The sequence below is a fragment of the Lepus europaeus genome, chromosome 12 (assembly GCF_033115175.1).
Source record: "Lepus europaeus isolate LE1 chromosome 12, mLepTim1.pri, whole genome shotgun sequence".
Classification (NCBI taxonomy): Eukaryota; Metazoa; Chordata; class Mammalia; order Lagomorpha; family Leporidae; genus Lepus; species Lepus europaeus.
The window spans coordinates 56,280,089-56,297,175 of record NC_084838.1 but is presented as its reverse complement, the minus strand read 5'-3'; the positions used below and the strand labels follow the sequence as shown (position 1 = coordinate 56,297,175).

General features: G+C 41.6%; 1 protein-coding gene across 4 annotated transcripts in view; it reads left to right on the top strand.

The window, feature by feature from the left end:
- The window catches only part of ADAMTSL1 (ADAMTS like 1), a 475,795-nt gene that overhangs the window by 392,474 nt on the left and 66,234 nt on the right, over positions 1-17,087 (top strand). For 3 of the 4 annotated variants that reach the window (XM_062208161.1, XM_062208159.1, XM_062208158.1), the window contains 2 exons: positions 9,185-9,364; positions 12,824-12,958. In XM_062208161.1, the coding sequence (XP_062064145.1) occupies positions 9,185-9,364; positions 12,824-12,958 (315 nt within the window). The remainder of the gene's footprint in view (positions 1-9,184; positions 9,365-12,823; positions 12,959-17,087) is intronic. The other variant, XM_062208160.1, reaches the window with a different exon arrangement.

Sequence of the window (17,087 nt, the reverse complement as noted above, 5' to 3'; positions counted from 1 at the left end):
ATGGGAAGTGGGATACACAGCAGACTCATAGGATGGCAGATGTCCTAAACAACACTCTGGCCTCAGAATCAGCCCTCAAGGCATTCAGATCTGGCTGAAGAGCCCATGAGAGTATAGCAGGCATGGAAAGCCAAGATATCATGGAAAAAAAAAAAAAGACCTAAATGAATGATCTCTGTGAGTGAGATCCCAGTGGAAAGAACGGGGCCATCAAAGAAGGAGGTACCCTTCTCCGAAGGGAGGAGAGAACTTCCACTTTGACTATGACCCTATCGGAATAAGATCAAAGTCAGCGAACTCTAAAGGCTTCCATAGCCCTGGCAACTCATGACTAGAGCCTAGGGAGATTACTGACGCCATGAACAGGAGTGTCAAATTGTTAAATCAGCAACAGGAGTCACTGTGTACTTACACCCCATGTGGGATCTGTCCCTAATGTGTCGTCTAAAGCCAAGTGATGCTATAACTAGTACTGAAACAGTATTTTTATACTTTGCGTTTCTGTGTGGGCACAAACTGATGAGGTCTTTACTAATTATATACTGAAGTGATCTTCTGTATATAAAGAGAATTGGAAATGAAAAAAAAAAAAACAACCTGGTGTTAAAATGGAAATGGCATAGAAAATTAATTAATTTGAAAAAAAAAATTATGTAGGATCTCTGTCTTTAATGTGCTGTACATTGCTATTTAATGCTATAATTAGTAATCCAATGGTAGTTTTTTCACTTTATGTTGCTATATGGGCAAAATGTTGAAATCTTTACCTAATATATACTAAACTGGTCTTCTGTATACAAAGAGAATTGAAAATGAATCTTTACATGATTGGAAGGGGAAAGGGAGCGGGAAAGGGGAGGGTTGCGGGCGGGAGGGAAGTTATGGGAGGGGGGAAGCCATTGTAACCCATAAGCTATACTTTGGAAATTTATATTCATTAAATAAAAGTTTAATAAAAAAAAGGCTTCTCATACATTTTTTTCCATAAAAAAAAAAAAGAAAGAGATACTGAGTTAAGCAGGGCAGTAAGAAACCATTAACTACTTTAGCAGAGAGGCGTTTGGAGACTGACCTCAGAGCAGTGAGAGTAAAAAGGCAAGGGGCAGATGAGTGTGAGAAATGGCAGAGGTAAATCCAAGAGGAACCTGGAGCCTATTTAAATCAGAAGTGGATGGGTATCATTAGAACAGATAGCAGGTGCAGTTTGAAATTGCAGGATAGACCATCTTTGTTGGCCTCACACGTTCCAGGGCCAAAGGGACCAGGAGGTCAGGGGGAAGCTGGGAATGGACAGTAGGGAGTGATAGTATTAAATGTCCTCAAATAGCCCATGAAAAATGTGATTTATGAAAATATTATGTGTAGATTTCAAAATTTTTGCACCAAAATAAATTTATCTTTTAATTTCATTTTTCCATGAACTTTCTGAACTACCCTCATATGCTGTTTATAAAGATATTTACATTCAATTGAAAAATAAAACACTAACACTGAGCAAAGACCAGCTACTGTTTCTCCTTTCCTCTGGATCATTCATTTGTGATGCGTTTTTTTTTTTTTAAAGATGTATTTATTTGAAAGGCAGAGCTACTGAGAGGCAGAGAGAGAGAGAGAGAGATGGATGGATAGATCTTCCATTTGCTGGTTCACTCCCCAAATGGCTGCAACAGCTAGAGCTGTGCCAATCTGAAGCCAGGAGCTTCTTTCTGGCTGCCCATGCAGATGCAGGGGCCCAAGGAATTGGGCCATATTCCACTGCATTCCCAGTCCATAGCAGAGAACTGGATTGAAAATGGAGCAGCTAGGACCTGAACCATCACCCATATGCGATGCCAGCACTGCAGGCAGCAGCTTACCCACTAAGCCACAGCACCAGCCCATGATGTAGGTTTTAAGGATTTAACTCCTGTGATAGAGTGAAGAAATGAATGACTCCTGTGCCAATGGGTGGCTACCATTACCTGTCTACCATTCTCATAAGACACACCCTACCTTGTTATGTCCACACCTAAACCCAAGTTCTCCAGTTGTACCCCATCTGCAGAATAGACAGGCAATGGCACCCCCTGCCCTAAAGATGTCTTCATCTTATATCTCAGCCCCTTCATCTGAAAGTTTATGTGGACTTCTCAAACATATGACCACAAAACCCATTTTATAGTAAGTAGATCTAAAGGCCTGTGGTTCCCAATGAACAGTCAAGTCGGATTTTTTCTGAAGTGCCGTGATATCTTCAGGATACCCAAAATATAAATCTGTCTTTGTAATTGTATATTAGCTTCTCCTTTGTAAAACTTCCCTTGCCTGTTCCTCTAGCCTCATTCGTGAAACCTTCTAGAACTAAATTCCACCAGGCTCCATACTCCTAGATGGAGAGTAGACAAAACCATTGAACAAGCAGCTCCTCTGTACAGGGATGAATGGTACCAAAGGGCCCTCCTGCAGAACAGTGGCTCCCCACCTGATCACTGTGACCACATTCTTGGGAATGACACACCACTAGAGAGAGGACAGACTGTGTTTTGTATCTTCTTGAAGTTGGGATTGGTAGGAATTAAAGAACAGGGGAGAGAGGGCAGCAAACAAGGAGTTGGGGCATTTGAAGATCAACAGAACCAGAGTCCAGGTGGGGGGAGTATTTACCATGGGAAGTCAAAGACATTAAAATGAGTGTTAGCCCATTCCTCCATGCGTGTGGCTCTGTCTAGAGCTTCATCTAGAGACTCACTTGTTAACCATATGGTGAGACCCTGGTGGTTAAACCCAGTTTGTGTCTGGCTATGACATTATTGTCTTTATTTTAGCTTTTCTTATAGAATCCCATGTGTATTAATCCTGGTTAACTAAAATAAATCTTCATGTTTCTGCCATTATGCCTTTTGTTAAACAAGATATTTATTCAAAGTTGGCGGGAATGAACCTGCTTTTGATTACACCATGAATTGCCTGGACAAGGAAGTCATCCTTGAGCTGATTGTCCAGTTGAAATACCAACAGTAATGCTAAATGGCAGAAGGAGCTACTTGGACTTCACTACTGTAATCTTTTCTTATTGCTCGCCTCCTATTCTTGTTGGTCTACACTCCATCTCTAGTCAGGGAGTTTAGGGTCTTTTTGACTGTGTAGAATTTTCTAGACCGCAGTACCAACTCCAGTGCCTTGCAATACACTAGCTTGACAATTGACATCCCAGACTTTAAGGGACAGGGAATTGGGACTCTATATGGGCCTCCTTGAAGAAGGATTTCATGGCAAATTCATTTGTGTTATTCATTTGGCAACCTTTTATTGAATATCCAATTCAGTTTCAAGCAGCAGTCTTCCATTCCAAATAGACGTGATGAGTAAGATACAACTTTCAGGAAGTTTATAGTCTGGGAAGAAGGAGAGAAGTTATGAAATATATAATCATAATACAATGTGATATATAGATACAGTTGTTTTCCAATTATAAAATATTACAGTATTGCATAAATTCTATAAAACAGAAAAATAAAAAAGCTAAAAGGGAAAGAAAACACCATCTTCAAAGTACTACTTTCGAAATTCAACCACAGTTGACATTTTAGCGTATTTCCTTAATCTTTATACTTTAGTCTGCTTCCTTTTCACTCATTTGTTTGTCATAAGGATAATTTTAATGGAAACATAATAGTCTATCTTAAAAATATTATATAATTTATCTAGACTGAATTATGCTTTGAATTGTTAGCAGTTTTTCTTTAAACAACTTTTAACACACTTCTGCTTTCAACTTATAAAATGCAGCCTTGCAAATTCTTCCCAACTCCTAAGCATAAACAGCACTAAGCAATGAGTATAATGGGCTTTTCTTGGAAAAGTGGCCCAGTCCACTGGACTGCTCACATACTTTTTCTTGACATAAGAAGGATTCTGAAAAGTAATTAAGAGATAAGGAATCAGGGAAGGAGAGGGCATTTCAGTCAGTGGGAACAGGACTACCAAGGGCCTGAAGTAGAAAGAGTATACCACATTCAAAAAAGTGAATTCTGACTGGTGTCATAAGGAGGACAAGAGGAAGAAGCAGCATACGAAGCTGAGAAGCAGACGTAGGCAGAGACTGGCTCTTGCACACTGCCAAAGATTATTGTGTAGTTAGTATTTTATTCAAGAGCAAAAGAAGTTTTCAAAGGACTTAGGAGACAAAATTGACAGTACCTGTGCTGCAGAAATAAATAGTTCAGGAGTCAAGAATGGGTTGTGAATTAGCTCAGTCTATACACTGATATCAGACTCTCCATGTATATAATGGCTCCAACACATTAGAAATTATTTCTGCTTATCTAAAATCCAAAGAGTGTTTCCGATCAGCTGGTGATATCTGCCCCCTGCTGTCATTCAGGACTACAGGATGCTCATGCCCCTATTATCTTGAACATAACCCCTTCCAAGTTTTCTCTGGAGTTAATCTATCTTGTCAACCAAAAGAGGGAAAAAAACATGTGGAAGACAGTTGGGATGGTTTGTAAGGTTCACAGAAGTTCCTTCTTTTCATGTAAGTTCATAGTCACATGGTCAATCACAACTACAAGAATGCTGGGAAATGTAGCCTGGCTGGGCACTTAGGAAAACAAAACAACCGATTTTGTGAACACCACCAAATGTAGAAGGCTGAAAACCTTCCTTTTCAGATTGCCATGGTTCTGTACAACAATTGCCACTGATATTTGACTTACTGTTCCCTGTCTCGCTCCTTGCACCAAGTCACCCCCACTACCACCACCTCAGAAGCTTCTGGAACTTATCATGTAAAGGTAAACCTTTGATCACCACCTCAAGATGTTGACAAGCTGCCATGTTTCAAGCAGCCTTCCAAATATAACAAGTCGTTTAGTTAACAAGAATATCCTGTTTGGGATTTTAAAGGCAGAAGAAGAAAAAGACTATCATAGCATCACCCTACCTTGCAGCTTAGTGGAGATTAAAGGCACTAATCCTTATAATCATATCAAGTTACAGCCCATTCTGACTAGACTCATTATTGATCCTCTGAAGCAACAGGGAGAGCTTTGTGGCATTGGTAAGATACACCACAAGGGGACAAAGCAAACATGGGTTTTTTTCTTTCCCTTTTTAAACACAAATCATGCCAGAGCGTCCAAAGTGAGAAGCCTAAAGTAACTGATCAATGATAACACAGCATTGGACTTTGTGCTGTGGCAGACAATGTATTTCTGTCATTTTCCATAAATGTCTATCTGTAGAACATGTTGTCACTCTGCAACAACGGTAGAAAAAAAAATAGTCTCCTACAACCTAACCAAGCTTTTCAGCAAGAGAGAGCTAACACAGCCAGCACAAAGGGATTCTAGAAACTTCCCTCCTAAACAGCAATCTTGGTGTTATGATTACAGCAGAAAGGCTAATTCTCTAGGTGAAAAGCTCTTGACAATTCAGAAATAAGAACACGGTGGTTCAGATTTTCTCTAAACAGCAATCTGGCATAATGGCAGGCAGTGGTGTATAGAAGGGTAATTCAAAGAGTTGGCAGAGGGGCAAATGTTGTGGCATGGTGGGTTAAACCACCACTTGGGATGTCTGTATCCCGTATAGAAGTGCCTGAGTTTGAGTCCTGCCTCTGCATCAGATCCAGCTTCCCACTAGGGCAAACCTTGGAAGCAGTAGCTGATCATTCAAGTACTTGGGTCCCTGCCATCAGCCTAATACAGCCCTAGCTGTTGCAGGCATTTGAGAAGTGAACCACTGGAAGAAAGATATCCCTATCCCTCTCTATCTCTTCTTTTCTCCCTCTTTCCTAATCCCACTCCCTTTCTTACTCACTCTCCTCATTCTCTGTGTCACTTTGCCTTTCAAATACATAAAAATAAGTAAACTTTTTTAAAATGCTACCATTTTTTAAAAGATTGTGGAGTCTTTAATTTTAATGCAAAAACCTTTCAAATGTTAGGCGTTTGAAATCTGCAGTTTTTTCAGAATGTGTATTTCACATGAACTTTTTGTAGATCCTCTCATATGTATGACTTCAAAATTGTTCTATAACAAAATAAACTTATCTTTTAATTACATTTTCCATGAACTTCTTGAAGTACCCTCGCACTTGTTAACATAGGTATCTTGGGGTACATTCCTATGTATGGGGCCCCACCTTGCCACTGGTGGGTTACTGATTAGCCATGGGATAGGGAATAGGAGGAGACAGGACTTTGCACCCAAAAGCAGATTCTTTAATCTCTTTGAGCCCTACTCCTCTCAACTATAAAAGAGTTAATGGTACTGTCTGCCTCGTAGGATCATTGTGGAAAATAAGTGATTATGTATATAAAATATTTGGTTTATAGCAAATGTTCAGTCAGTGTTATTTTTTTCCTCTAACATGTTCAGGATGTCTTTGCCTAGCTTGGTACACTCCCTATGTCAAGGTATTGTGGACATTCGTGTTAAGTGTTTCCATCAGGTACATTTTGAAGGGACTCTGTGGCACAGTCAGTGCTGGTGACATTTTCTAAAGCACTAGTGTTATCTCTCAAGAGAAAAGAAAAAAGCTCTATGAAACCTGTATTATTTTTCCTCTTTCCTTATTCTATGAGTATGCTTGTAGTGCCAGAGCTGGCAGTGAAGGCACCAGCTATGTTTCCAAAGAATCTTGTTAGTGTTGTTCTCTGCCTAAAGCCAATAGTTGCAAGCTGAGGTGCCCAAAGTGAGACACTGGCAACAGCCCCCCAGCAGAAAATCCAGGATAATGAACAGATTAGAGAAGGATTCCCACTTAATTTCTCTGCCCTAGGGACTGCTGTCACTTGTGTATTCCCAGTTTCACAGAGTCTGGAGGTAACTCCTTCCACTGTTTGCTGTCCTGAGCATTTCCATTTCCCCTGTGAACCCTCTACAGTCTCCAGAGGACTCCAATCCTTTGTGTAGACACCTTGTCCTGTCCTCTCAACTAAGCCTGATTTTACAGGGACAAAAGACAAAGAGTAACAAAGGGAAGCTTATGAGGAATTCCAGGGGAGTAAGAAATCTTTCAGGTCTCTCCCCTTCCCTGGTCCTTCCCCCACCCCATCCTCCTGCTCTTCCTTCTTCTCCTTTCTACCCTACCTGCCTGTCATTTTTTGTCTGTCACTCTCATTGCCATCTTCTTTGCCCTTCTCTGCCATTGGCTGCCAGCAGGAGTACAGACTCTGGCCAGAGGATACCCTGGTGAGCAGCAGGGAGTCCCTGCAGGAGCTGTGGGTGGTGCAGTCAGAGTGAGCACAGGGGGTCGGACAGCGTTCACTCCCTGTTCACTGGGACAACACCCTTTTGTTGATGGAACTTGGACTGTTTAGTCCAGTTTGCTTGCTCTGCCTCTCCAGCTCTAGACCAGCCTTTACTTCCTGCAGGGGATTTGTGCTGGCTGCCCTGCTCCTCAGTGGATGCCCACTGCACACAATTCAGGGAGTTACTCACAGGAAAGAGGACGAACACTGGCAGAGAGTGGTGTGTAGGCCCTCGTTTTCCTTGTGTCTTCAGAAGAGAAATGATTGGAAGTATTTTTCTTCAACTTTACTTTCCAGAGATTTTTCTTCTAAATGTACTGGAATTAAAAAATAATAATAAAATAAATAAATAAAAACTCAATTCCTGGTCAAAATCCCAAACTGGCAGGGGCAGGCACTGTGATGCACTTGCTCTCCCTAGTGGTGCTACAATGAAAAAGCAGTTTTTCTGCCCATCACCTGTTATCTTTTCTCCAGGTGTGTTTAGAGCTGAAGCCAGTCTGGCCCCTCTTGTGCTCTTGACCATCAACTATCACATCATGTGAGTTTTAGGATCTGCCTTTCCCTGCTGTGACAAGGCCATAGTACCCAAGTGTCCATGCCCTGTCAGTAGCCCTTACCTGTCTTCCTTCTGCCAGCTTCCAGGACAAGTAACAGTTACATAGGTAACTCCTTAAAGACTCCTGTTTTTCCAAGAGTGGCTGACTATGAAGGGCAAAATGCAGCCTCCACTCAGGGAAAGCACTGGACTTAAATGGCTTCTCAGTCTATTCTTGGCTTTCACCCCATTAACCAGGATTTGACATTTTACACATGCCCTGATGGTGCCACAGAGGTCCCTCAGTACACTGTGAGCCAGACCAGCAGGCTGGGCATATAAGGAAATGGGGTTTTCTGCTCCCCGGAGACCTGTGAGTTAATGCCAAAGATTTTCAGTCTCCCAGCTCATTCAGAGCCCGGCCCCAGGAGCACCCTGTGAAGACCATGTGGGAATGCTTGTCCTAAACTAGAGCCTACTCACCAGCAATTCAACCAGAGGAGACTTAACTGAGAAACAGGCTGTCCCCAGAGCATGCAGCGTAACTTCCAGAGACAGGCACTGATTTCACATCAGCACAGTCTCTCCAGCCCTCTCCCTGGAGCAGGAAACTTGGATGTGGAGAGGGTGCAGTGTATCGTTTTTGTCCATTTTCTGCAGTGCTTCCCACTGTCACTGTTTCATGCTCTCCCATTCTGAGAAGATACAAGGATGTCTTCCACAGAATGCCAACAGAGAATCCAGCAGCTTTCATTTATCCAGTTTCTGCTCTGAAATTGTGTAGCTTTGAACTTTTTATTGAAATAACTCTATGCAGAAAAGTACACATATCAGAAAGTGAGCACTGCCCACCAAGCCAGCCAGAACCCTTGTCCCCTCTCTCTGTCACAACCCTTTCCATTCACCCCCCTTCTCATGGGAGCCACCACCTGACCACCAACAGCATGCATTCTGTTGCCCGCTCTTGTTTTGACTCCCAGAAATGGAATCACACGTATGTATGCTTGCTTCTGGCTTTGCTCACTCAGCATTCTGTTTGTGTCCTGGGGTTGTGGATTCTTCATTTTCCAGGGTGTATGCATTTGGTTCTTTTGTTTTTGTAATGTGCTTCCTCCAAAGAATTGAGGTACTCTCCTTGCACCTTGGCAAGTGCCATTCACCAGCTGCCTCTGTTTTCCTCTTCTTTTAACTGGCCTCCCTTTTCCTGCCTCGGCAGTGTCAGTTTTAAAAGTCAAAAGATCTAGAGACAACTGAAAGGTCCAAGGCATTATTTACTTTGGCCAAAGGATGGTAGAAGACGCCCAGGCAGATGCTTCCTCTGCAGCAGCCCCAGGGAGAACCAGCCAAGAGCCTCCCTGAGTTCACCTGGAAGGGGTTAGCTGATGTGTGTGTTGTTTTTTCTTCCTAGGTGTGCCTGAAGCTGAAGTCAGTTGGTTCAGGAACAAAAGCAAACTGGGCTCCCCTCACCATCTACATGAGGGTTCCTTGCTGCTTGCAAATGTGTCCTCCTCGGATCAGGGTCTGTACTCCTGCAGGGCAGCCAATCTTCATGGAGAGCTGATGGAGAGCACTCAGCTGCTGATCCTAGGTGAGCAGCTCAAGTTGCTGCCTGGTGAACCCTGCTGGGGGTGACTGCCTAACCACCCTCTGCCCCCTTTCACCCTAACCCAATTAAGGACATGAAAGGTAAAACCAGTATCTCCTGTCTTCTCTCCACTGCAGCCATCAGAGAATGAATACAGTCTTTGGGGCCAAATATGAGCTCAAACCCTGGCTCTCGCTCTTATGAACTGTGGCATTGGGCGTGTTACTTCACCTTGCTAAGACTCCAATGCTGGTCTCTCGGTGGGGGAGAGACCAGAGGGGAGTTCCACCATATGAGAATTGTCCACTTGCACAGGGGGTGCAGGAGTGTCCTGCAGAGATGACAGCAATGAAGCAATTATTCTGAACTCCTATGCTAAGCACTTCTTGGGGAATCAAATAAAAACTATGGATCTTTCCTCCCAGAGAAATCTGTACATGCGCAACTTTTCATTTAATTCCCAGAAGCTCACAGTCTAGTCTACCTAGGTCTCCACATGGAACCCCCCAAACATAGGAACCCCTTCCTGATTAAAGAGTCTAGTACAGTTCCTAGAATAATGTGAATACTTTAAAATAACAATTACAGGCCACCACTCACCAGTTGATGTTTCCTAGTGCTGAACTCGCCATGTTGCTGATTATAATCATTTCTGTGCACTGAACTAGTGACCTAGTTTTTCTTTCTCACTAAGTTTGGAAGTTGGTGGGGTAGTATTAAAAAAGGCGATTAAAGCACTTAGAAATGAAAAAAATAATATGAGAAATAACAATTACATGCTACACATACACACTAGAGACTTTCTCAGTGAAAACAATTGAACTTTATTCTTCGACTTCCATGCCCAAAGATGATAACAGACCTAAACATAGGTTCTGCACCCCCTGACCACTCAGATGGCAGAAAGGCCCTGACAGGTTTCATCTCACTGGTGGCTGCATAAATCTACAGCGATCATAGGAAGCCACAGGAAAATGTCTCAGAGAAAGATGCCATTTGTCTTCTGCTGGGCTTCATCCATCTGAGATGCTAGTATTCAGCTTCGAGCTCAGGGACCATGGCCCCATGCTGAGTTATGGTGCTTACTGATGGGTTTTTCCTCCCTAATAACCCTACCTTGTTGCCTCTGCTAACAGATAAGACTAAGGATGGTAACTGCTGCTGTGACTTTGCCAATGAAGTGTGTGCGCTCTGTAAGCCTGTTCCTAACTGTGTCCAACTCTAATGTAGTATGATGGTGATCATGATATTTGAAGGGTCTTCTCATTTTAATCAAACCGGATGGTGGTACCAGGGAGGGGGAAATCACTGTAAAGGTTCTGAACAGTCAGGCTTTCCCTAATCAGAAGTAGTGGTTTATTAATCAAGATTTGTTAGTTTGTATAGGTAAATATATGGACATTTTAATCAGCAAAAATGTGGCTTAACTTTTAAAGGGAGGGTTTTATATATAAAGCTGAAATTCCAAGCCAAGTTCAGTGACCTTAACCTATGGCATGGAGACTTAAAGTGTGATGGGACAGACTTTCCTTAACTTATTCACATCATCATTGGGTGAATGTTCATTAAGTCTGCTTCTAAGTCCTGTGTCATCTGAACACTAGTAGAGCTTTAGGAGAAAAACAAAATATGACCTCTTCCCCTTAACAATTGAGTTTCCCTTAATTTTCAGAAGATCAAGTGGACATGCAGGGAATTAAAAAAAAAGGTACTGTAGATGCTGGGAGGACATGAGAAGGAATTGACATTTAGCCCAAGGAGAGCTAATTGTTTTGAAAATGAGATGCAGCCTCCTCTTCTTGCTCTGAGTAAATAACCAAAGGCTTTCTGAGTTTCAATATGAAATATTAAAGAAGAGGAAAAGAGACTTTGAGTGAAATGCCACCACCAGTTGTTAAAATCATGATATTCCAGAGTAGAAAGAGGCCTTGGAAGGGAACCTCATTTTACAGATGAGAAAACTAAGACTCAACAGGATTAAGTGACTTGTTCAAGTCCATGGACAGAGAGCCATGGCTCAGACTAAGGATTCTTGAACTCAGGAATACGGTTTTCCCTATATCACATGAAGAGGGTTTTTAAAAATTATGATTTGGGTATGTGTGTGTATATACGTTTTTGTTTGTATATATATATATATATATATATATATATATATATGAACAACATGAGAAGCACATATAAAATATATCTACATACATACATACAATCTCAAGTACATCATTGTCTTCTCCATGAAATGGTGATGGTTTTGGGCAGCCAAGGGCAGAGCAGACATAGGTTTGTTTCTGCAGTAGACTCAGGCACCATTATGATTTATTTGTCACCCCTGACAAGGTGCTGCTGCTAGGCATATACTAGGACCCTCACTGAACTCTGTGGGGAAAAAATGTTGATTTTAAGAGTAGTACTACTGCTGCTTCTTCCACTTCAACAGGTGCTCTGGAGAATAAGGTGGGTGCTGGCTCTGGATGTATGAATTGCAGTTCCTGAAGAGAAACAGAAAGAGAACCAAAGGGATTCTTCCTCTTTTCAGGAAAATCTGGGGTCATCCAGCCACTAAGTTCTAGAGATGCTTGCCTTTTTGTTTGTCTAGCAGAAATGATAAGCTGCTGTATTTCCCATTTTCATTTTTAGAATCTTTATTAACAATAACTGTACATGTTTATGGGCCACAGTGTGCATGATCAAATCCAGGTAATCAACATTTCCCCTTTGTTGACTTTACTTTATGACTAGAGGCTTGCAGCTTCTGTCATCTAATATACAATATATACGAGGTTATTGTAAACTACAGTCTCCCCACTATACATTTTTGTCACTTTTAGCACTAATTAACTATGATCTCTGAGGACTTCAGCCTTGGTATCTTGTAAGATTTTTAATACTAAAACATCCCATGGTAACCCTGTCTTCCTGACCTGCTTATCTGGATCCTACTTGGGCATAAAAATCCAGACCACAGAGCAAATTAGCTAATTAAATGCACAACTTAATTTTCCTAATACAAAATGTCACTCATAGGGTCCTTTTAAAGCAGAAATTCCTGTGTCATATCTGTCTATGGGGACAATAATGCTTGCAATAGGCACTAAAGGATGATACAAGTTAAATGAAAATTGGAATGAAAACTATTTAGCACAAGATGTAGAATATCATAAACGCTAAGTTGACTTTTTATACGTGTCTTTATACTACAGTTTATCTCAAATTTATAGCGACCAAATATTGCTATGATATAAGTAAGGAACTCCTGAAATTAGTGTGCCTAGTTCTTGTGATTTCAGACATCAGATACTAAGCTTGAAATTCAGACTCACTTTGACAGGTATACCTAATCCATAGGAAAAAGTGATTTTAAAAGGCAACAATGATAATGCATGTCTTACACACACACTCCTCTCTCCTTAATGCAGCCTGTGTTCTTTTAACCTGCCTGATTCAGCATCTGTCTTCTCACAGATCCTCCAGAAGTCCCTGCGCAGTTGGAAGATATCAGGGCTCTGCTCTCAGCCACTGGACCGAACCTTCCTTCAGTGCTGACATCTCCTCTGGGAACACAGCTGGTCCTGGATCCTGGGAATTCTGCTCTCCTTGGTGAGTCCAACCTCTGAAACATTGGGCAGAAATCCAGGGCTGGACAGGATTTATGGATGGGTGACTGCTTGCAGGTGGGAGGGAGGCAGCAGTGGGGGGTGGCCAACAGGAAATCACTAAATTGCCTACAGAATCCAGACTCACCAGTGGAAACTTGGCTGACATTCCACACGAGGTGAGTCCCGTTCTTAGTCTGGACTCTATAGCTTGTCTAGGTTCCAGTATGGCTCCTTTCTGAAACCTCTTGGGCTGATGCCACAGTGCAGATCTTCTCATACAGGTTGACTCACTGAACTTGGAGAAAGACACAGCAGGACAAATGGCTCCTGGAATCCTCTTTGCTACCTTCTCCAGTACTTCCCCATATCTCCTGCTAGCCTCACCAGAGCTATAATCGGCTGTTGAGGGAAAGCTGCAATACTGGCACCCTCCAATAGCCAGACAATTTGGTTTAGGCCAGCCTTTTAAAAGTAGAGCCTGAAACCTACCCAGACAAACTCCTCAAGGAAGTGTTTAAATAATTTCACCACATATGGCCTCCCTGACAGCTGTCATTGGGAATATTCGTCAAGTTATTGCCTACGTGTCCGGTGCCCTCTGTTAGCAGGGAGCTATAGAGGTATCCCAGTCGTCATGCCAGAATCATGGAGATGCTAGCAAAGCCTTCAGAGGACCTATGGAGGTGTCAAGGTAGAGAAGACTTCTTCCTTTCACAGGCCTGGAAAAAATAGCAGTCCTATGCATGTGTGGGTAAAGGGAGTGTACAGAAGATCTCTCTAATTTCCTCTTAATTGTGCTATAAACCTGATCCTAAAACTTGTTTTTAAGGAAAGCTGTTAAAGTGGTAGAAATCTTCATGCTAACTCTCGGTGACCCCAAATGTTGGTAACAGTAGCCAAATTATTCCCATTGCTCAAAGTTTAAAGTTTCTATTCTACCTGCCAACTAGCAAGCCACAAGAAGGCAAAGGGTTCCCATCATATTGATATATTGGTAATGACTTTTCCTAATAGCCACAGGGCCTAGAATCTTTAGAGCACAGAAGGGTTACCTTCAGTTTTCATTATGATCTGAAATTAGCCAAGAATCCTCACAGTTTATCAGCATGTAAGTAGATCTGACTTCTCTATTTCTAATCAAGGTAAAAATAAGATGCAGATACAGTAACCAGTAGCACATTCTGTTTCTCGTCATTGGTACATGGTGTTGAGTTTTTCCACATCACATTGACTAGAATTCATAGAAGTTTTGGATTGTGTATTTTCTTTGGTTTTCAAATGCCAAACTTATTCCATGTTAAATATTTGCATTGTGAACATCTTTATTTTAGAAGCATCACAATGAGACAATTAATCATAGCCTGGTCACTAACAGGGTGTGCAGCAATTGCTTATTTTAAAATTGAATAACTCTTTGGGTCATTCAGGTGCCATTCAGCATGCTGGAACAGTTAACCTGTTCATAGTTTTCCACAACAGCTCTACTTTCGGTCTCCCTTATTCTGGAATAATATTTTGTCTCATTTTAACTGTGGGCTGTAAGAATTTATTGTGCTTTCTGCTGCTGCATTCCATTGCTAGTTTATGGTGCTTTGTTACCTTAGACTGGTATTTAAATCTAAGTTAAGAGACACCTTAATATTCCAGCCCACATCCAGACGGCCCTATTTGAATGAGACAGTGAGTCAGTGTCCATAAAGTCTCTGGCAGCAGCTGCTAGTGGGGACTGTCAGTGTCGCATGAACTTGCCCAGAAGAATTAGTGAGTGATGTCAATTGTCAGGACTCTGAGAAGTAGGTTGAGACAGACCAGAACCTCACTATGATACTTTGGAACCAAGCCCTAAAGAAGGGTGGGATTTGAATAGGCAGAAGAGAAATGATTATTTGAGGTGCAGAAGAGACCGTGAGCCCTGAGATGAAAATGTGCAAGGTAGGTATCAGCTATCTGTTCAGAAACAGCCATAAAACACCACTGCTTTAATGCTGATGGCAGGCCACTCAAGTGAGATAGAAAGTAGGCCATCAGCACAAGCAAGCCTCAGCCAGAGTTGGTCCACTCAGCTTGAGCTCAGACCCATAGCCCAACAATTCTAATGCCCTCCCTCCATCTTCAGGTCCTCCAGGTAGTGACTGTGTTATGCATGTCCAATTGCTTCCATTTGGATGAGCTCTCACCCCTGGCTTCTATCAGTGGCCCCTTTCAGAGTGCAATGTGCACCCTGGTTTCACGAAATAAGCCAGAGAAGTCAAGGAGGTGGTTTTGTGTAGGGTTGCCAAGAAGTCAGAACAATGAATGAGTGGTTTCAAATCGTACAGGGTCTTAAATACTAGACTGTGGAAGTAGATTTACTACATGAGAAATGTAGACAGACCCGTGGGGGGTGTTGAGTAAGGAAATGATACTGTAAAAAGCAATGTTTCATAGGAACCATCAGTAGTGGGAGAGGAATGAAGAAACACTGTTTTGAGGGTAACGGATACTCTAGACCAAGATGGAAATATGTGGTGAAGACGCTGTTGATCACTCATCCCACAGCCAAGGCATCCCTAATCAGTCATGAGGCTCTTTTTCACTCAGCCCAGGCACTGCCTTGGAATTTAACATTCGCGCCAAGCCTGGTGACAGTTGATATACAGGATGAAAGCCATTTGCCAACCCTGTGACAGTCATAAGTGTGTGTATTTCTCTGTGTATGAGGTTAACTGGCTGTAATAGATTCTGAGAACTTTGTGGTTCTGGGCACGGCGACAGTAACCTTTGTGTTTTCATGGGAGGAACGGGAGAAGGGGGAGATACAGCATCTTTAAAGCCATGTATCAAAGCTAACTCTGCTTCATTAGGACTTGAGAGTTGAGATTCCTAGCAGGGAAGTCCATTCTGGAAATGCATATTTTAGTTATCAGACATCCTGGCATTGACTTCACTTGAAGCCACAGTTAGAAGTTTCATGAAAGAGTGTTGGTTGAGCAGCACATGCATGGCCCCACCTGGGGCCATAACTGTAAAATGAAAATTTGGAACTTATGAGTCCCTTGTTGCTTTCACACTCTTAACAATGTGACTCGGACATGGAAAATGCCCAGTGGATGTTCAACTATGCTGAGTAGACCCAACCTAAGTGGACCCATTGTCCTAGACAAGACAGGTGTCGATGTTTTCATCCTAGTTCCCAGCTGGCCCTTCTGCAGGCAGGTCGAAACTGTGCCAAGTGTTCTGGAAGGCAAGGCCACCGTTGGTGGTCCCAGCCTAAAGCAGTACCCCACAGAGCTCCATTTTCAGACCAGCAGCATCCCAGGCCCCCTTACATCATTTAAATCTTTTTGCAGCCTTCAGTTAAATATTATTTTTGGCCACTAAGGCCTAAGACTAATATTTCTCACAGTATTCATCTGTAGGGCATTAGCATTGATACTTTCTAAAATAACTCTTATTGGAGTTTTCACTATAAGAACAATATGTCTTCATTATAGAATAAAAGCAAAAAGAAAAGGAAAATTATAATTGTCTAATCCTTAGATAACCTGTACAAATGCCTTTTTCTGAGACATTAATATTCCTATATATGTATATATTTTACTTAAGGTGAAATATACTCTATACAGTGCTTGTCACTTTTTTTACTCCATGAGATATAACAAATGTCTTTCCATGTATCTAAATATTCCGCTATAGTTTCACTTTTAATGGCTACATTGGCAGGAAATGCTGAATCTTATTCAACTAGCTCTCTAATGTTGCATTTTTAGGTTCTTTGTGGTCCCTGGCCTTTATTATTAATATATATATATGAATATATATGATGAATATTCTGATTTCTAAATCTTTTTGTGCATCCCTGTTTACTTAGGATCAATTCCTGGAAGTGGAATTAATGTGTCAAAGCTCATATATTTTAGGTTTTTGCTACATATGGTCAAATTTTCCTCCAAAAAAAGTTTTATCTATTACTGTGGCCACCAGCATTGTGTAAGAGTTTTTACTCCAAAATGTCATCACAACAAGGTATGACCAAAAGTTTTTACATTTATCATCTTAATTGATTAATACACAATACCAAAATAGTATAAAAATATTTCTATTCTGTATATTATTTTCAATAATTTTGATTTGTTTGAAGATTTACTTAT